At 38.2% G+C, this 22,249-nt stretch overlaps 1 protein-coding gene across 35 annotated transcripts in view; it reads left to right on the plus strand.

Moving 5' to 3' along the window:
* Positions 1-22,249, plus strand: part of GPHN (gephyrin) — a 2,535,134-nt gene that overhangs the window by 2,372,588 nt on the left and 140,297 nt on the right. For 18 of the 35 annotated variants that reach the window (XM_044073938.1, XM_044073957.1, XM_044073962.1 and 15 more), the window contains one exon: positions 2,239-2,326. In XM_044073938.1, coding sequence (XP_043929873.1) covers positions 2,239-2,326 — 88 coding nt within the window. Of the gene's footprint in view, positions 1-2,238; positions 2,327-3,466; positions 3,620-22,249 lie in introns of all 35 variants that reach the window. The other 17 variants (XM_044073932.1, XM_044073937.1, XM_044073941.1 and 14 more) reach the window with 1 other exon arrangement.

Consider the following 22,249-nt stretch of genomic DNA (forward strand, 5'->3'; position numbering starts at 1 on the left):
AAGCCAGAAGACCTAGTACAAGGAAAGTGTACGCAGAAAAATGGAAGAGATTTTTATTTTGGAGTGCAGCAAAGGATTTGGAGGTTTCTGAGCCTAATTTGAGTGTGGCTCTTCAGTATCTTACTGAGTTATTGGACAAAGGTTTGTCTTTCTCTTCCATTAAGATTCATGCTGCAGCGATTTCAGCTCACTATGATTGTGACCCACCATTGTTTTCTCATCCTTTGTTCAAGCAATTTCTTAGAGGGCAAAGAATATAAGACCCCACGTAGAGCTCCTACTCCTGCTTGGGACCTCAATTTTGTGTTGGAGAAACTTACTCTACAACCTTTTGAGCCTGCGGCTACTGCTGAATTGAAATACTTGTCATGGAAGACTGCTTTTTTGTTGGCCATTACTTCTGCAAGAAGGGTTTCTGAATTGCAGGCCCTTATGGCGGTTGAGCCTTTTTTGATTTTCCATAAGGATAGGGTATCATTACATACTAATCCTTCCTTTATGCCTAAGGTGGTCTGTAGTGTGGCTTTAAACCAAACTATTCATTTGCCCACTTTTTATTCAGATCCCCAAAATAAGGGGGAAAAGATTTTGCACACTTTAGATGTACACAGGCAGTTGCGTTATTATTTAAGCAGGACTAAGGATTTTAGGCAGTCTCAGCAGTTGTTTGTTTCTTTTGCTTTGAGTTCTCAGGGCAAGCCTGTGTCAAAACAAACTATTTCTAAGTGGATTGGGTTTTGCATTGCATTTTGTTATTCCCATCATGGCAGGAGATTCCAGCTGGGATTAGGCCTCATTCCACTAGGGCTACTGCCGCTTCAACAGCATTTCTAAGGGGGGTGGCAACTAAGGATATTTTGGAGGCAGCTACTTGGAGTTCAGTGCATACTTTCTCTAAGCATTACCACCTTCCTCTCTACTCTAAATCTAGGGCTGGTTTTGCCACGGCTATTTTGCAGGGCATGTTGACAGCTCCAGCTTCTTTATGATTTGCCAGCCTCCCTTACCTCTGCTTTGGGATTCTACCCAAGTGTTAGGACTGCAGCAATGTGGGATGAAGAACATAGTACAGTTTTGTACCTACCATAAATGTAGATGTTCAAAGATCCACATTGCTGCAGTCCAATTTACCCTCCCTCCTTCCCCTCTGTGTTTAGGGGTGGTTGTGTGGGTGGGGTTGTACTTCTGTAAATTGTATATATTGTATATATATTTGGTACAGGAGTGTTTGGTGGTTTTTTTTTTTGGTTTTGGCCTTATCTTTTTAGGGTCTTCTGACATCTGGGGCAAGAAAAGACTGAGGATATGACGTCGGTCATGCGCATTTGTACCCTGACGTCCTGACGTCAGACTAATGCGCCCTGATCGACGTCAGCCTTATACTTTGGTATTCGGGCCGACTGGGACAGCGGACTACCCAAGTGTTAGGACTGCAGCAATGTGGATCTTCGAACATCTACATTTATGGTAGGTACAAAACTGTACTTTTCCACTGGTCCATTTCCATTTTTTGGCATAACGTGTCTCCACAATTTGTGGTTGCAAGCTGAAGAGAGACAACCTTTTAAAAGTCAGTCACATTACGCCAAGTTAGATTAATGTCACTAAGTTCCTTTTCAAGTGTCACTTTGGATGCAGGGATTGGAATCATGGGAATCCTTCCCTTAGAATGATGTGGTAAAACAGACTTTTTTAATAAAAATAGTTTTAGTTGATTATCCTAAGAGGGCGTCACGTCAGAGTGACGTTATTTAATCCTTTGCAATGATTGGTGATATACTATTTTAAATATGTGAATGTTTAGGGTAACTTCAGTGTCTGAAGAAGCATTGTATGTGACAGCGCAAAACCGCTTACAATAAATATTTATTATTTTTATACATTCGGCCTGTGTACTGCCTCCTGAATTGTTTACATCAAAATATTGTTGCCAGAAAGTTAAATGATGTGGACTGGTGGAGAAGTCTTTTCCTGGAAAGCTTTGCATGTGATGTTTAAAGATTATCACAATGCAGATACAAGAAACAATTAAGTTTTGGAATACAAGTGTCAGAATTTACTAGAAATGAACTAGGTGCTACTTACATTTTGTTGTGCCCTCATTGGTCAGTTGCACAACAGTTCTGAGTACCGCGAATATTGCTTATATTGTTCTCTGACCATGGTCTGGTCTGGCTTCACCTTCAGATCACCTTAATGAATCTCACCAACATATATATATTTCTTATTTTCTTTCAGTCCAGATGATCTTCTGAATGCACTGAATGAAGGGATAAGCCGTGCTGATGTCATTATTACATCTGGGGGTGTATCCATGGGTGAGAAGGTAAGAAAACTCATTTATACTAAGAATCAGTGACATTTCTAGCACTTTCCATTAGATCCTGTCATGGATTATTTCCTTTACAAGGATGAAGCAGTTTGTTGCCTGGAAAGCAAGAGAGATGATAGCAAGAGATAAGTCACATCCCTCCTCTTTTAATATGGTTTCTAATACTATTGAATGACCTGGCTGTGATGGGCTTTATAAGTTGAGTTGCTAGAATAAAATGGATAAATAAGGTTTAAAGCAGAGGAAAGCAAAAATAATAACATAATTCAAAGTAGGTAGGGATTACTTCTGTGGTTCTTTTTGGAGTGGGAATGATCTCATTTCAAACAAAATAAAAGTCCTCAAATATATTTGTACAAAATTTTAGCAAAGATGTTCTGGAGGTTGTGAATATTTGTGGAAGGTTATGGAAAATATCTTAAGTGCTGCAAATAGTTTTACTTGAATGCCTCCAAAATGTGTCTTATTTAAAATCGAAGAAAGTCTATATAGGAGGAGTGTTTTGTTTATGTGGTACTGATGAATCATAAGGAGGTATTTTATAAATACAATTTTTGTCATGGAACTGCCATGCATTTTCATGGAGATAGGAAAGAAACGAAAAGCAGTTCAGCAATAAGTAAGCCCTGTATATGGAATAAAAATGCATTTAAGATTCTGGAACTGAATTCTAGAATCCATAACCTTGAAAGGTCTCAAGTGCCTTAGTATCACAGCTGAGGTAATTTCCATTCCATAACCACTCAGCAGAAGAAGAGCTGCTGCTGGACAATCCACTCTTCTCTTTCTGCTTCCCAGAATGCATTATTTCAGTCATCTGATGTTCAGCATATGTAACAGAGGCTTTTATGCAAACCTGAGTCTCACATTTGGTGACATGTTGTTGATCTGCTAAATGGCTCTGCCTCTAAGCTTTGTTTAATGTTCAGGTTCTTTTCTACAGTTTGAGTCATTCTCCATTCTCAATGATTGCATTAGCCAGAGGCTAGAACCTGAATTAAGGATAACCCGGCAGCACGAATGTGGAGTTAAGTAAGAGCTCTGTAGGAGCATGAGGTGATTAGCTTTTAACATTCCCTTTCTTAACAGCCAGTATTTTTGTGTCTTTACCCCCTGGGTTCCACCCTTCCGCAGACATTGCATCCTGCTTCTTGCCGGGAGGACCGACGTACATCAGCGACCAGTAGCCGTGCCAGTCCATTGGCCAGTCAGCAGGAGGTGCATTCCTGCCAGGCAGAGTCATGCCAAGGGGACCATGAAGGCTGTAATCGCAGTAGGGCCCACATTGTAAGGGGACCCACAATAACTTAATTCAGTTTGCTGCTCCATTCTTTCAGTGTTTTTATTTAATTATTTATTTATTTTAGTTTTTCTTTAGCTCACCTAATCTGCTTAACTCTAATTGCATGCTGCAATACCCTTGCCTAACAGATCTGACATTGATTTAGGTGACTTTTTTTCTGCTTTCTTTACCACATACTTTACTAAAGTAAGGCTCTGGAAATCACAGTGAGAAGACTTGACATGTAGTGGGTGGGAATCTTGTATTGAGATTTTTGTAGTATTCTTTGGTATTTGTTTATAAGTTGATTTCTACTAATTCTCCCAGAAAACAAAGGCTAAAGGTTTATTAAGTTTTATTTAGCTGGTATCTCATTCAATGTCTTTTAAAAGTGTCTTTTAAGGAGGTAATCCTGGATTCAGAAATGTATTTCAGCCTACCGCATGAGCCATTAAAATATTTCCTTTATACAGACTGTCTTAACAAGGTGCTGGAGTTGTTTGTAAGATTTGTTAGTTCTGTTCAAGTGTGTCACTGTGATTTCAACAGACGTGCTACAGCAGTATTGCTTGTATAAGAAAACAGAAAAAGGTGTACCTCCACATACACATGGATGGTTTTAAGTAGGGATGTACCAGTCCAAGTTTGCAGTGTGGTTTTATTTGCTAGAAATATTGCAACTTGATATAGTATGCTACAAACAGTTTGACAATGGTCTTTCCTTCCTTTCTCATTACTTCTGAACAGAACCTGTCTTTCACTCACTAGGAAAGGAGCCAGCTTTCTACCACTGAGCAAGATATGTAGTCAGATTATAACCTCTCTCTCTCTTTACTATTCCTTAAAGATTTTCCCATTCCAATGTATGCAGTTCAGCATTAGTATTTGTTGAAGAGCACTGAATACTGCATTGGGTGTTTTATTTCTTACCCACTATGGTGCAGCGGAACGTTAAGAGGGTGCAACATCTAATGCTGCAGGTATTTAGGTCCATTGTGTCTGCAGTCATTTGTGGTCAAAGGATTATTTTACGATCAATTATGTTTTGATTACCTTTAAGGGGAATTGAAGGATCACTGTTCTACCATGTGAAAGCATTTTGCTTCAGAAGAAGAAAGTGTTTTTCTCCTATGTAGTTCTATGTGCAAATTGTAGTGTCTTTTATTTTCTGTTCAGCCTTTTTGTAGTTATTTACTGTGTTTTAGCAACCAGAAAAAAAAAGTTGAAAAAAAGACATGAAAAACGTCTTTGTCTGTGGCTCAGATTGTATGTCATCTTGCATTAACATATGCCATCTCTAAACTGACCTTATAACTTGTGTGCTATTATTTAGTGGAAGAATAGTCATGCAAATTGTAACATTCACTTTCACTGTGACTGACTGATGAGTTCCAAGGAATGACAAGTCATCATAACTTTGGGTGGCTTTTGACACTTTGGTTGCTTACTCTTAAAACTGTAGTTTAAGCTTTGTTTGGTACCTTTGTCTCGGAGCTGTTAATAGTGAGAACAAGTGTAAGAATTTCTTTTAGTGGTTCATCCTTAAATATGCTTCGTTCCTGCTGTTGCTCAGAAGGAGTCTGATTTCTAAAGATGTCGCAGATTACTCATCTCAGGTTAACTAACAGGGGTGTGCATCCTTATCCTCTGACCATGGCTGCTTTTTACTTGGTGTGGGAATTGAACCCATCACTCTTTGATCTTCCAGCACCAAACACAAGTGTGCTACTTGCTTAAGCACTTGTTTAGCATTAGTAAAACTGTAACATCATATAGTCTTGAAAATGGACTGATCATTGCCTTGAAAGGCTGTTCCTTCACACTATCGCTGCCAGTTTTCCTGAGTATGACATGAGCTAACCAGGTCACCAAGGCCTTTATTTTATTTTTTTACTCATTTGAGTCTACTCACTATTGGATTACCTCAAAGATCACTGGGGACTGTGAACTTTCACCTTGACTTGTTGGGGCCAGCTGTGTGCATTGTTAGTCTTTCCATGGTTTTCCTTAAGGTAGAGCTGTCATCACCAGTAGACACCTAGGTGATAAAGAACAATCCTAATGCATCTTGCAGGACTGAATTTTCTAGAAAGATAGGACTTTTGCCTGTGACAGGACTAGCCAACCTGCGGAATGAACATCAGCTCTAGTTGATTGCCAGTGTTGATGACATCTCAACCCCATGTACAAAAATGTGAAAAAGGAAGTTGTGGATTCATGGCTGGACATGACTTTTGCACCCTGGATCCTTATAATTAAGTGGTTTATATAGATCCATTATGATAACTTAAAGTCCGACTTGCCACACAAACACTGCCTGAAGCCTTTTCCCCTCAATGTACATGCACTACAGATCTGGAAAAAACTCTGTAAGGGATGGGGTCTAGGTGTGGGATAAATTTGTAGTGTTACATTCAGTTGTCCAAGATCTAACATTAAAGTAGTAAGGGATGGGATATGCAATTTGCTCTAGCAACAGAGAATTCTGAGGAAGAGATACCAATCGTGCCAACAAGTCTTATTTATGTTGCAGTAGAATTTTAGGTCCCTTGATTTTATATTTGTGCTGTTACCAGTTTTGCAGATATGCAGTAGATCATGGACAATTGTGTAGTTTGCAGTTTTATATCCAGACACTGATATCCTTCTGAGAGTCTGTAGTAAACAAAGGAGAGGGACAGGACTTTTAGTTGCCATAAGTAAAAGAGAGTTCACAGTAGCGATTTTCACATGAGTATTTGCCTATGATTTTCAAGTTGGGTTATGTGTTTGCACAGGTACATACCAAAGTGCACAGTGTGTTATGATATGAACGTCATTAAGTACATATAGAGATGAATGCTGATCTGTATTGAGTAAGAGGAGATCCTCTTAATAATCCGGTGGGTAAGGTAGATGGCTTTCATAATGACAGTGGATACATGATGGTCAAAGCAGAGTCCATTATCCTAGGTTTGTAATGACACTGTCTGTTTTAAGAGGGTTTTTTAGTGGTTGTTCTGTAAGCAATCCTGTGTGAAATCTGTAGTTATATTCCTGGAATTATTATAGTACATTTTCTTAATCAAGTGATTTAGTTTGATATCACAAACCAAAGTTTTTCAACTGTCATCAGGTGAGGGTACCTTAAACCAGAGTTGCTTACTTCTAGCAACCAGTCAGTTTCATTGAATTTCATTGCCGCTGCCGAGTTCTGCCAAGTTTCTTACAATGTTGTTTTGCTCCTTTGTATCTAGTAGTTTAATGGGCCACTTGAAACATGACCTTTCTGCTGAAGTAAGTTTCATGACATCAAGCTGTCAAGCACTTGGCTATTTAGTTATGACTGGAGATCCAGTCATAGTCATCTGTGTTATAACCTGCTGAATACCTAGAAACCTAGGTATAATGTAGAGGATTATGACCAGGTCACCAATCATAACCAGCTTATTCTTGAAGACATAGATGCCAAGAAATTTATCTCGAGAATGAATTCACCCTGAGATGGGGGTGTGGGCAGACAATTTTTAAAATTGCTCTAATTCACCTGAACAAGTTAATGGAAGAACTGATTTTGCATTAATACACATTTTCTGAACAAAAAGAATAGTAAACCTGTGCTTTTGGCATTTGTGATTGTAATCCTTATTAACAGTACAAAATACTCTGACAACTGAGAAGCAAGAAAAGTTCCAAGTAAAATATCAAATTCTAATGGGGCTTGGAGAGGTGTAACAATTGTTACACACTCCCTTCAGTGCTGTTATGATTGGGTGTCGTACTGGAGAAGCCCTTTACAGGTTTATTTTTTCCCAATATTGGAGTGTAATCACAGTGTTCCATGCACTGCAAGATTGTTACAACCTAAGTTTGTAGCTCTTCGGTATGAATCTAGCTGTTCTGAAATAAACCGAACTTTGTGCTGCCATAGAGGTAGTAGTCACCACAAAACTGCATCACTTACCAGCTAGCAACTTTAAAAGCTGTAGCATGCCTCACACCTGCATCACTCAGAGGATTGTCAGATATGATGTGCAGAGCTAATAAACAACAGTAGCAGCAGCTTTAAAAGCTGTTATAAACACCACCTTACTATAGCTATCTTTTTAAACTAAAGCTATCCTATGGGGTTAAAAGCCCCAGTGCTCTACGTGTGTGTGTGTGTGTGTGTGTGTGTGTGTGTGTGTGTGTGTGTGTGTGTGTGTACACACACAAACACATGCAATCATCTACACATTTAGGCATTTATGTAATATATCTCATTCAAGTGTGGATAATGCAGCTATGGGCAAGTCTGCATTAACCACACATTAACAAGATATATTGCTATTGTACAGTGCCATATTTGAAAAAAGAAAGCCTTTTAAACAGCGACATAGATGAATATAATTATTTTCCACTTTGTTTATCCTCTGGTCATTGAGCTTACTCTTCTGGCTTCTCTGTTGGCCTGTTCATTCCTCCTGGGTGGGAGCCCTACAGCTCATTCACTTCATGGGGATGCTGGTCGAATGAACTGGAAGCAGTGCCATCATTTGAGACGAGGACTTTTTTCATTGCCTGCTATCCTTACTCATGCTTGTCAATGTCTAAGGAACTGGCATGGAGTGGGCCTTTACATGACGGTTATGGCTATATATGATGTGATCATTTGCCTCTGCCACCTTGTAGATATACACCCCCATATAATCCTTAGCTTCTAATTGGGATTCTGCCAGAGAGAGAGTGCATAGTTAGAACAGACTCCTCCAATCCCCAAGGAGAGGTAAGTAGGCTTAGGACTCAGCATTGCTGTTCTCCCCATGTCACCTCCAACACTTGAATGGTTGCCAGGGCCATATTCAGGACTTTAGCCCTTTATACAGCCTGAGTTGCCAAATAACATTGTATTATTGCACTTTATTTCTGTTCTGCCTCCCTCTCACTGTGTTATAATGTCATGCACTACTCATCATACTTATCAACTGTCCAAAGTTTTGCTTCATATTTTTGGTTTGTTCCTCGTTAAATTTGTAATTCTTTTGAGTTTCAGACTTCGTATCCTTCAGAAAAACTAATGCTAATGCAAAATCTAGTATTCTGTTAACATTATAAGTTTATAAAACTAATTTAAATTTATCCCTGATCTGTTCGGCAAAAAAATTGTAATTTTCTGGCTAACCATTGAAGGTTGAGGCCACTTAATAATGACATACATTATTGTCAATTTTATAAGTTTGTAATAGTATTTAAAATCTATCCCTGATTTTAGCCCCCCCCCAATTATTTTGGTTTTGTCCAGATTTTGTGCACTTAGATGTTGAGAGGTGTGTTGCTCATGTGTAATCCCATGTACATGACTGTAGTTACCCAGGGCAAAAGCTTTTCCTGTTGGTTTTGATTTCAATTTAACCGTGTCATGAGTGTACAAGCATCCAGCTCCTTATGTTAAGGTATTTATGCACATTATATTGATTTTTGAGGTGTAGTTTTTAATGTTTTAAGTACTGATTTTTATGCATGGGGAATATACCTTCTTCAAATCAGTTTATCTACTAAGTGGTATGAGTATGAGAGATATACCATTATTTTATTAATAGTAACAGAGATCTAGGGAGCTGGACTTGTTCCCATTGATAATATTTGATGTGCAGCAAGAAAGTAAAGGTTAACAACTGATTGTGTTTTATTATAAACTTTCTTTCATTGTGTAAAAATGTGTGTGTGTGTGTGTGTGTGTGTGTGTGTATATATATATATATATATGTATATGTATATATATATATATATATATATATATATATATATATATATATGTATACATATACACATACACATATATATAAATGGGTTCCATACACTAGATCGAATTTTCACTAATTCGAAATAGTGCATGGAATGCTCACTACAGCGAAAGTGCACGTACGCGAAGTTCAGTACAATGAACGGGTGTTATACTGGACCTACGGGCTATCCCCTTACCATGACCCGTGCCCTAACCCTAAGGTCGTGATGACTGCAGCGCACTGAAGGACATAGCAATGTCCTCTACTATGGTGCGATAGTCACGAACCTTAGGGTTAGGGCATGGGTTAGGGTAAGGGGATAGCTTTACTAACTAACTACCCCCTTATCCTAACCCGTGCCCTAACCCTAAGGTCCATGACTATCGCACCATAGTGGAGGACATAGCTTGTTTTTTATGTCCTCCACTGTGCTGCGGTGTTTTTGGTGAAGTGCACTTACGCCAAAGTTCACTTTCGTTAAAGTGAACTTTCGCAGAAGTGAGGCTTCCTATTACAAGTTCGAAGGAGTGAACTTTCGTTCTTGTAATAGGAATCCATATAAATATAAATATATATATATATATATATATATATATATATATATATATATATATATATATATATGGGTCCCCTTCTGTTTGTTGAAATCACTTTCTCGGCAAACAGGTCGAACCCACTAAAGCGAAAGTGGACTACATCGGAAGTGCACTTTCGCCAAAGCCGATTCGCCGAAGCATGTTACAGCGGGAATAAGGAATATATCCTTTTCTCCACTGTAGTATGATCTCTGAGTTAGTATATTTAAGTGTGGGGGTGCAGGGGCTTGACCCCTGCAAAATAGTGTTTATAGTAGTTTTTTTCTTTTTCGATTCGGTGAATCTGCTTTCGCGGAAGTGGGGTTTTACTTTTCTTTTTTGAGACTGTGAAATTTTTTTTAAAGAAAAGTAGACCCATATATATATATATATATATATATATATATATATATATATATATATGATTGATCTCAAAATACTGAAATCTCGAATTTCAGTATACCGAGACCATAAAGGCAAATTTTTAGAATAGCGAAAGTGCATAATCGTGAATTCGAATATCTCAAATTTACGGTTATGGGTTTACGTTTTTTTACGTGCGGTGGTTTGTGTGGATGGTGTACAGTGCCTTGTGTGGAGTTGGGTGCGATTTAAGGTAAGTGAGTGTTTTGTAAGGGTTTTGGGTGGGAGTTTGATTGTAAGTGAGTGTGTTTGTAAGTTGTATGTGTGGGTTAGCTTAGGCAGGTTAGTGTGTGTAAGTGTTGGATGTGTTGCTGTTTGCTTGTGTATGTGTGATTGTAGACTGTTTGGGTGTGAGTTTTCTAGTCTCAGTCATTTGAAGTTCGAAGTTTTGAAACTGAACTGAAGGGAATCCATATATACATACACACACACACACACACACACACACACACACACGTTGTACCATATATAGTGTAAAAAAAATAATAAAAGGGAAACGCTTATTTGGCAAACATTCTTTTTAATGATGGTTTTGTTGGTAGCCTTTTCATATGAGATCACATTGCAGTGGGGTAAAGGAGTTTGCACTTACCTTGTAGTTTTGCGGTCTTGAGGTTGGTATATATAATTAGCAGGGAGATGGGGGTGCAGGGGGGCTTCCCCCTGCAAAAAACAATATTTTTAGTTTCTCTCATTTTATATTTTCTCTAAAATGATCACTCTTTTTACATTTACTCTTTTGAGCATTTAATATTTCATGATGCAATTTTATATATGTATATATATATAAATATATATATATATATATATATATATATATATATATATATGGGTGTGTATGTGTGTGTGTGAGTGTGCATGTGTTTATCACATACTCAAGAGGAAAGGGAACTTAGCCAGTCCCCTCAGATTAGGGAATGCAGGGAAATTGCGTATTTGCTTTCAAAGAACAGGTAACCAGATAAACTGCTGTAGCATACTGCGAAGCAGTTAAGTGGAACTCAGAAGGCCTGACTTGGCATACGCCACTTTGGTAAATACCGTCATGAGTAGTATTTAAAGCAAATTTGTAAATATAAAAACAGACCCCTTGAGAAGATTTGAAATGACTGCCCTAAGTAGGTGGAACTTTAGGGATCTTCTGAATGGTACTTCCAAATCATGGAAAGTGGCTGATTCCAGGGAACTATAACACTACCACACGTCTTTAAGTTTGTCCTTGGAATAGTCATTAGCCTCTCTCTAGACAAACTGAGGAGCATAGCTGGGATATGTGGTACTAGCAGCTCTTTACACTAAATGTGACAAAGGTTTTAAAAATTCCAGTACATAAGAATCTTAAAGTCCACCCCAGCAGCAACTAGTGCTAATCAATCAATAACTGCATTATATGGTGTGAACAAGATGCCCCAGGCAACAGCTTGGCCATGGAAGTTTTGCACTGGAGTGATCCAACTGAGATGGTGCCAGTATATGAATCACTGTGACAATGTGTAGTCCTGAAATTAACGTTCAGGGTTTGGACAATAATCCACAGATTGAAATATAACATCTTAGCAGCAGTTCATACCTCAGCCTCTAGTGTAAATCTGCCATCAGGAATTACTCTTTGATAATGTGTCTGTGAAACAAATTGCAGACTCTTCCTTGCCATCGTATATAATATGAGGAGGAGGAGGAAAAACCAGCATTGCCTTAGTCTTTGCCAAGCTGAGCTTCATTTGGCTTTCTGATACCCACAGATGATGGACTCCAGACAGTCATCAAGAGGTTTAAACTTATCTCACCTTCCTAAGTAAAAGAGACATCTGTACATGTTTGGTAACAGATGTCTGTAGCAGCAGAAAATTTCTAAGCATCATCATATACATCAGAAAATGTAAGGTTGCCTAAACCAACCCTGTGGCACCCTGCAACCCTGAAGGTGATTACTAGAGGAATTTACCCACAAAATCACATGAGTGGCTGAAAAGATGGAAGATATGCCATTTGAGTACAGTGCCATGAAGACCACAAAGTAATTCCGAACACATGGTCAGGGTGCCAAAGTCCAGTGTGTGTGCAGAAAGCCTGTGAGAAATTAGAGGACTGTAGACAAAATATACAAGATGATGCTCATCACAAAGATCACTGCTACAGTATTTTTCATCATAGATGGCAGTTAGATATAGTTGGAAGCCCCCCCCAATCCATTCCGACTTTAGCACTTTTAGCACCCATGGTATGTGTTGGTCTACTCTCCATACTTGAGGCATCAGTAGGATGCAGGGTAGAAAAAGGAGAGAAGCCTGCATCAGTTTAGGTCTTTTTGCACCATCACTGCATTCAGTAGTTAGTCCGTCAATCTTATCAAGGCAGCTCCCAGAGTTGTTCTTATTACATTTGTAGCCTATATTATTCTGTGTTACTGTATATTTAGATTGCTGCATTTTTTATGTTTTTGGAAAATTTTTTCAAACCTGATAACATTCCCAGAAAGATCTGCAAATATACTTTGCTCAGTAGATGCTGCTAGAAGATCTTCACTTTCAGTGCTTGTTGTCTGTAGGACAAGACCACCCACTTTCCTTTTGCAGGGGGTGCTTTAGCATAGTGAAGTAATGCTTTGTGCTTAAACATTTTGGAACCTTTGTTGTGCACCAATGCCTCCATTCTAATAGACATGGGCAACAAAAGTAGTTACTAAAGCAGCCACAGTCCTCAGGACATTAGAGACCCCATAATTCCTGCATTCCTGGTGATGTAGGGTACTTAATGGTACACTTTAGTCAACCCCCTTCTCAAACATGTGTTGAAGCCTTCCTGGAGTTTCTTTCCTGGTTTCCACAAAAAATTCAGTAAGTGTCTCAGCTGGACATTGTTCCCAGACATCCAACACTAACCTAAACATGGTGCTCACAGACAGAAGTTACTTCATAACTGGACTTGTCTGCTAATTTTATATAACATCAGTTAGTAGTTTTGACTGTGAATAAACATTTTGGGGAGAAAGAGCTCCCAGCCCATGTTCCCTTGGACATGACATTTGTCCCAGAGACACCTGTCGCTTAGTTTCCTGCCTCAGCCTTGTTTTACAAAACACTTGACAACAGGATATGTTGCAGCAAAGATCCAGTATTCCCTTGCACTCATCATCACAGTCATTCACTTCAGAATCATTACCACCAATTAAAAGGAAAATGGACCCTTCTCCTGATTTATTGTCTTATTTCCAACTGCTGTGAAAGTTTTCACAGTATGTAAAGTTAATGGCTAAGCCATGGTGCCAATGATAAGACCTGGAACATAAAGAAACAGGGGTAACAATATTCAAAATACCCATTGTGGATTTGTCATAGGCCATGATTACGGACTCTGAATGTGAATCTGTAGCTATACCAGTATCTGGGAATTGGACTGTTATGATATTCTTAGTTAATTAAGAAAGAACGTGTATATGTCATGGTCAGACTGGGAATGTAGTAGTTATCACAACAAGACACTGCCATACGGGGTAACTAGAAGAAAACAGACCTAATTTTTACCTTCGTTGAAGCCATTTAATGACTCTGCAGGAGATGTTACATTTATTACCCTAGTTTTTCATGAAAACTTCCAGCAAATATATTGGGAATACTCTAAGTAGGAATGTTAAAAGTGTTGTAAGGCTGCAATAGCACCTAAAATAAAACTTGAAGATACAGTCTTTCTAAACATGGACAGTTCTGACTGAGAATGAAACCTACATTTTAGAAAAGTAGTAGGATTGAACATATAACATCTTGTCAGTCTGTAGTTGCTCTAAAGAAATTTTCCTCCCCAAATCCAATGTGGAATATCAGATAAGATGTCTTAGGGAATGTCTTGTTGTGAAAGACAGATCTATGAACTATGAATCTATTTTCAAAGGTCAAGAGTCTGAATGTGTTGTACTTTGTTTTCTTATCCTCCTTTTCATTTGTTCTCGCCTGCCAAACATTGTACAGGTTGCTGACCCTCTTACCCATCTGGTCCCTTTCAGGTGACAGTCACTTGTTTGTCAGCCATCAGAAGATTTTCCATTGTGTCTGCACACTTTGCCCCTAACCCTAGTTCTGGTCATATTACCATTAAATTAAATCTATGTGGAAACTGAGTGTGACTAGATTGAGAGTGTTTGCACTGTTTTACTAAAAATATAATGGAGGAGATGATTTTCCCACTTCCCTCACTTCAGCATGGGAGGAGATATGGCAAGGACAATTTCACAAGCGGAAGAGGAAAGGCAGGGGAAGGGGTCTGCGACCATATTAGACACGGAGGGTGTCTTCAACACAATCCCCCCCTCACTGCTCACTTAATCATAATAGAATTATTGTTAGCTGCAACAATTTTAAGATTTTGTTACAGTGGCTTAACTATTACTGAAGAATACTTTTATACTATTTATACTTTATACTGAAGAATACTTTTATACTATTCAAAAAAGGCTTTACATTTGTTCCCACCCCTAGATTTGATATAGTTGATTCATTAGTAGAGTTCAGGCTGTTTACATGTAAATTAAAGTTTACTATTCAGTTTAACAATAGTGTAGACCCTAACTCTAATAGATCTAAATACAAGAAGAGCCTTGTTATGCCTTACCCCCACCCAGCAGTACAGGCATTTTCTAATACTGGTGAGACAGAACTTTACATACATTTTGATAAAGGGAAAACTAAATGCTATGATTCTAATTTATCAGTTCATGTACTTTGGTTATTACAAGAATTAAAGACGAATCATTCTTAAATAAATCATGAAACTTGATAATCGTGGTGGTGGGGGGGTAGTACTCATGGAACATTTTGCCTACATTGGTGAAATGAGTAGTATCTTGCACGACAGTGATACATACGTAGCATAAAACCGACCAGTACGTGGAAGACACTTTTTTATACAGAACCTTATTGATGCAGGTACTTACATTTTTTTTTTGAGAAATTCTAATCCTATCTTGCCAACTATTTTTGTTATCCTGAAAGTAAACAAAAATATAACTAAACCATCTTTTAAATCGATAGTGTCAGCAGCTGGTTCAAAAACATATTTGTTTTCTGTTCTGATTGACCGAATGCTCAAACCCATCCAAGAGTTAAACACACACATGCTCAAGGACTCTATGGACTTTTTGGGGAGATTAACACCCATCTTATGGGACAAGGACTTGTTGTTCTTGACAATTGATGTTATTAATCTATTTGCCTGTATTCCACAAGACCTTGGTCTGGAGTTATTCCACGATGCATTATCGAACTTTGAATTTTTGTCTTCCCTAGATGTCAGGTCAATCATTGATTACATGGAAATAGTTTTGTGTAGCAACTATATATTCTTTGAAGGTAAAATTTCAAACAAATTAAAGGAGTAGCAATGGAGGATATGTGTGCCCCCATCTATGCCAACTTGGTTTTGGCATCTTGGGAATTGGGTCTAGGATCCGACATTGCATCCGAGCTGGCAAAACTTATAATCAGTATTGTTCTATCCCTATAAATGATATGTACATTAAAAATATTCATATGGAACCACTCTTTATTTACAAAAGACCTAAAGGCATTAAAATATTATTGAAAGATCAAGCTGTCCAGACTATAGTGCCAGGTTATGAAATGACAGCACAAAATATGGTACTTGCAACTAATGCAAGTACATCCTTGAATTGTATGTAATAACTTCAAACAGTTCCTTGAACTATACTGTTCATCCTGCAAAAGGTAGTTGTAACACTAAAGGAGTGGTCTACCTCACTCTGTGTACTGGGTGTTCTGTGTTTTACATTGGAAAAACAGAAAGTTTGAGAAATGAGTTTATGAATACCATTATGGAATCACAACACACAATGACAACAATGCTTTATGCAGACACTCTTTGGTTTGTACTAATTTTCATCAGTTTTCATTTATTATTTTGGAAACAATTGCCCTTGATATCAGAAAAGGAGCATAACGGGACAAACTTGGGATTAAGGAAGTTTACTGGCAATTAAACATGGACGCCATTCACCCGAGTATAGATGGTCATGTTTCTTTAGTTCTGTTTTGAAACAGATGGCCAGCAAATTGTAGTGTGCTTCCCTTAGATTTTATTTGGGACTGCATATAGGATTTAACTAAAGTTTTAAAAGCAATGTTTCTTTTGTAAATAAATGTACAAATGCATTTTTAAAGGTTTTAGAATGTACTGTACTTGCATTTTCTACTTGTATATTTTTTACTTGTATATCAGTTTTCTTGGATGAATTTTTGTTGGTGTATCTTTAAACACTTGTATTTTTAGCTATTGTGGTTTGATTAATCAGTCAGTTATGATTTAAGCAAAGTTTTAGTGCTTAAGAATTTGTTCAAAGTGCTTGATTCTTTGTGATGAAGTCTTGCTTTAAGTTGGTTTGGGATGAAAAGCACACTAAATTTGAACTTTTTGTGCTTAAAAGTCCTGTTAAACTGAATATTAAGGTGAATAAATCCTGTGGTTTTAACTGATTCCCAGGTGTTTTGTGGTATAGACTTCCTTTCTGGAGTTGGGGCCTAAGGGTTCTTTTGATGGAGTGCAAGTTTTCTAGAGATTTCTTTGTGTATTGGTAGATGTGCTATAAAAGGGACAGAGCTATACTTTTGACAGCATTTCTGTCCAAGGTAATACAAAAAGTCTTAATTATAGAAAGTATAATTTAAGTTGAGTGGACGACTAATGGCGGATTTTCATCAATACAGGCGAATTATACAGAAAATGGTACCTCAATTAAATGCATCAGTCTGTAAACTTATTTATGAACGAAATTAAAAAAAAAAAACAACAGTCTGGGGCTTCTAGCTATAACACCTTGGCAACAGTAAATAAAACACTGCTCTCTCAGGAAAGATGAAAAGTAGAGTTGACAGAAACTGGTATAGTGCTTAATTTCTTATTTATATGACCAACAGCATGGACCCTAAGTGATATAGTCTGGGTACAACATTTGGACATGGAGAAACTGATAGTGGAAACTATGAAGGTTTTTGTCTGCAACTATAAGGGTTAGTTTATTTAGATTTGCTAGAGTAGGTTATTTATGTGAATTACTGAGGAGACAACTTTATGTAATGTATAGAAAACAGTTAGAGGCGGAAGCCTTTAATACCTGGAATCAAAGCTGTAGCCAGGGTTGGGTAAAGGGGGTAGCAGTCCCATTTGCAAGCTGTTTGAGGGTTATAATCTGCATTCTAATATAGGTGCTAATCAGACCCTGTAAGTCAGTGGTGCAGTCTCTGTTGCTTTGGTGTTGGGAGTGAGTGCCAGCCATTCATTAGTATTTAGTAATAGGGTTCTGGAAATAGGTGCAAGGTTATATTAAATGTGTTGTTATCTTCATTTGGGATGTAACATTTATACATCTCTTTGAAATGGATTTTGTATGTTTTTTTCTAACTGTAGTCACAGGCCATGGTGACACAGAATGATTTTGCAATCTGTGTAAGGCATCATTGAACAATTCAGATACTTAAGAAACATGTCGACAGTGCAGCCCACCAACAAATAAAATTTCTGTGCTAATACAAGCTTTGAAGTATGAAATATACTCAGTGAACATTTTGTTTGTTTACCTGGAATAAGTCATGCATTTCTATTATATCTTGCTTGATAACAAAAAACTAACATGGGCTAGCATGACCATTCATTTCAGATTTGCCTTATAATGTAAACATACGTAAGTGCATCATAAAGTAGGTTGAGTTTATGATGCTATAACAAGGCACTGTATTTTTGCTTTTTTAGCAGAATTTCACCATCTTATCACCTGTAACAGCTGTGTAACTACAAGTTAAACATGAAAAATGTCTTGTACACAATAAACTTGCAATATATTTACATGCCTCAAAGCATCATTCTCACTTGTGCACTAGCGATTTTTAATGAAAGGGGCAATACCTGGTTAAAAGCAGAGATGTGTGGTGTGATGTGTTGAGCACCAAACTTTAAAACACAGGTATGAGAATTTGAGGCCTCCAGGCCCAAACTATTAACTGTCTGGCAGATCAAGCAGAGGATTATGGCTATAACTCGTTAATGATCCACTTCCTGTGATAGAGGGTTTGATTCTCTCGGTCTTCAGTTGTCTACTGTATGACCTTGAGCAGGCCTGTTAACCAGGCAGTACCTTGGGGTAATTGAGGATTTGAGCTTGCTCCTTAATGGTCTGCTGGACTGCATACCTTGTACCTGCCTATTACATGGGTTGTAGGTTATTTCTCTTGTGTGGAATTCCCCATCTAGAAAGAAGAGTGAGTTGGTCTTTAGCAATCTGAACAAGAAAGAACCCAAAGGAGATCTTATCTCTGCTGGACTGGTAACCAGTTTACTTTCTTCTTTTAGAACTGAACGTCATTCAGTATGGTAGGCAAGGACAATGTACTGACACATTTTTAGAGGTTGTTTGTGGGAAGCTCAAGTTCTGTTTTGAAGCTAGGGCAGTAATTACAAACCTATATTCTAATTATGCTAGCCATATTTCTTTTCCAGTGGCTTCTCTAGCAACTGGAGGCAGGACATGTAAAGTTGTTTAATCCCAGAAAAGAAGTCTGGGAATCTTAGCTCTAGTCTGTTCAGTGTGATGTTGGAAAGTAAGATTTTGGTCTAACCATAGGACTAGATACTTGAAGAATGGAGTAGTTTCAAGAGGTTTCTGATTATTGTCAAGTATGAGATACTCTGAAGTAGCAGAGTTGTATAGTGATGTGCCTGTGGTGTGTGTGATATGTAAGAAAGGCCTTGCATTCTACTTGCTTCCTAGTAAACGTCATGGATGGCAACAGCTGAGCATGGGATTGCTATAGGAGTTGGATCCAACTCACAAGCCTAAATGGATGGATATGGTAGACTGACGTAACTAGGACTAATTTTTGGGAGCATTCATGGAGTGTAGTTTTTGTGTTGGAGGATTTCAGGATGAGCTTCCTAGAGTTAAGCCAATTGCCAAATGTAAACAGATAATGTTGAAGCTGAAATTTCATAGCATAATATGAAGGAGTTCTGCAAATTACACTTCTTCCATCATTTTGAAGAAGGGGAGCAAGGAAGCATGAACACGGTAAAGAATCTTACATACCTTACCCAGTCAAATAAGGAATAAAATGACTTAATAGATGGTGACAAAGCAATCTCAACAATTCTAAAAAAGGATAATAAAAAAAAGAAGCATGTTCAAAACAGTGGTCCGGAAGAAGCAAAAAAGAAAATGCTGAAGACATTTAGGACCTTGAAATTGAAATAAACAAGGCATTTAGAATCTTGAAAGAGAACTAAAAAATAATTATGGAGAAAAGGACACACAGAGCAGTTCCGTCTTGCTGAACATTGTGATGCCCCACCATTGGACCAGTGATCAAGGACCCTCAATCCTCACTACTGGCACCAGTGGGGGACATTCACTGGGAGGTTAACAGGTGTACACACAGTATTTCCAGATGCAGCTCTCTGCATTAAGTGCAATTTCCCTTAAGAGTATACAGAGACCACAGTCAGTCTGGGACTAGTTTCTCCCTTTTTCTCCAGATCCCAAATAAGACTCCCCACTGGCACAGCTATAGAGTTGAAATGTCAGCTGAATGACCAAGCCAAGGCCTCCAGCACCCTCTCTGTCCAACTAGTGCTTTGTGTACCTGCCCAAGTAGCTGACCTACACACACACACTCTCTGAGGTTTGATTTACACACACAAACACACACACACACACCTGAGAAAAGCTGGCACAGTCTACTAGCTATGCCCCCTTTTACCCAAACTATAAAGTAGTTATCACTGCCACCAGCCAACTCCTTATCAGCTACTTTAAGGCCCTTAATAAAGGGTGTCCAGTATTACTGTGTAATATTAATATCAATAATACAAATGGTAGTTTGACCAAGAGCAAGGCTATTAGCAGTGGCCACACAGTGTCACCCAATAATTATGCAGATACTGTCAAAACTTAAATATCTCTAGACAGTTCAGTCACAACAAAAGCTTTAAATATATTTAATAATAAATAATAAAAGAACAAGAAATACTCAGTATATAATCAGTGACATCCAACTTTAAAATCACAGGAAATATTTAAAACAACATTACAGGACAGTCTCAAATAAGTAAAAAAAATATCTAAACTATGCTTTGCTATATTCCTGACTATATCCAAAAGAATTCTACTATTTCCTATAAACTTACTTCATCGGAGCAAGGCAGATTTATTTATTTTTTAATTTATGTATTTATGTATGTATTTATTTATTTATTCACATTTGTTTAGCAGGAATGTCTGACTGGGCCAGAAGCCCATTTTCAGTGAAGGCCCAGGGAGAAAAGCTCCACAGAAATATAAACAAAATATAATAATTAGATAGTACAATAGTATGCATATAGTAAGATGTAGAATACACATTAACTAGTTAGTCTATACAAAGAGGTAATTCAATATAGTTTTCTAGTAGATACAGGTTTAAAAAGAAAAACACACGAGCATTTCAGTAAAGATCACTGTGAGAAAAATAAAATTAGTACTGTGTACAAATTAAATAGTAGTTATGATTAAATGAGATTGAGATTTCCATATATGTTATTATACATATTGTTTTATATATATATATATATATATATATATATATATATATATATACACACACACACACATATATATATATATATATATATATATATATATATATATATATATATATTTTTTTTTTTTGGAGTAGTAATAACACTAAGGAGATGGGCTATAGCTAGAAGTGCCAAATGGTAGGCTCAGGGCACTAGCGCCCTCTAGCCCTCAATCAGGGGTCCACTCTTTGTACAGTAACCCTTTGTCCCAGTATAGAGATTCGCACTTTCCCTGAGAATCAGGTGCCTCCCAGGCTACCTCACTCAAGCCTTTTAATGTAGGGTCTGAGAGCTGAGCCTGTCTCAGTTCTCTCTCTGTATCCCTTCCCAGCTACCCTTCCACAGGAAGTCTGCTAAGTCTGCTATCCTCTGACAGAGGTGCCTCACTGTCAGCCTGGATACTACTACTCACCTCTGCCCTTGCAGTCACTCTGTCCAAGGGAACATCAGTACCCACAAGTAGCTGTGGCTCACTTCAGTCTCACTGCTGCCGGGTAGGTCCCTCCCTGAAGTAGCCACCTCATCAGTCCTGGCTTCAAGAGTGTGATCTGTCTGGGTCCCCCCTAGGCTACCCAACCCACATGCTTGTCTCCAAGCCTGACTGCATGTAACTGCATACATGCAAGGTACTGCATTATCACAATCATTCCCTATCAGAATATCTGTAGAGATATCATCAAACACACCTACTTACTTGCTTGATTCCTTCTCCACCCTCCCAGTCAAGGTGAACCCTAACCAACGATATTTGGAATGGGGTCCCTCCTAAAGTTCTTCCTGGAGTAGACTGCCCAAGCAAGTAGTGCTCCTCTTTAACCATTGCAGGCTTCACAGTGGTTAGATCAGAGGCTGTCTCTCTTAGCAGTGACCTGTTTCCCATCTACTAAGATAAGATATAACCTCTTGTGGTAGTTTGGTACCCTTGTTGTCTCCAGACAACTTACTGCTGGCATTCTGTCATTCCCAGTTACTGGCTTCCCAACTTTTGTTCCCCACCTTGTCTCCATGGACATCTATGTGCTACATGGCCCTACTGATTACATTTAAAACATTTAACCCTTGATCCTGGCCATATATCTGAACTAGTGGCTTCCCCTTTACTGGTGAACTCTGTTGGGGTTGTTTAGGCTGCCCACCATGGGTTCCTTATATCCATGTGCAACAGTGGGTATCCCTTTCCTGTGCAGTGATGCCCTGCTTGCTAGGTATAGGTCTCCCTTTTTCCCCAACTCATCTGCGGTATTACATTGTCTGCCAACCAGATTCTCATGTCTTCAGG

Source organism: Protopterus annectens, chromosome 6.part0 (assembly GCF_019279795.1).
Source record: "Protopterus annectens isolate FY-2018-M chromosome 6.part0, PAN1.0, whole genome shotgun sequence".
NCBI classification, from domain to species: Eukaryota; Metazoa; Chordata; order Ceratodontiformes; family Protopteridae; genus Protopterus; species Protopterus annectens.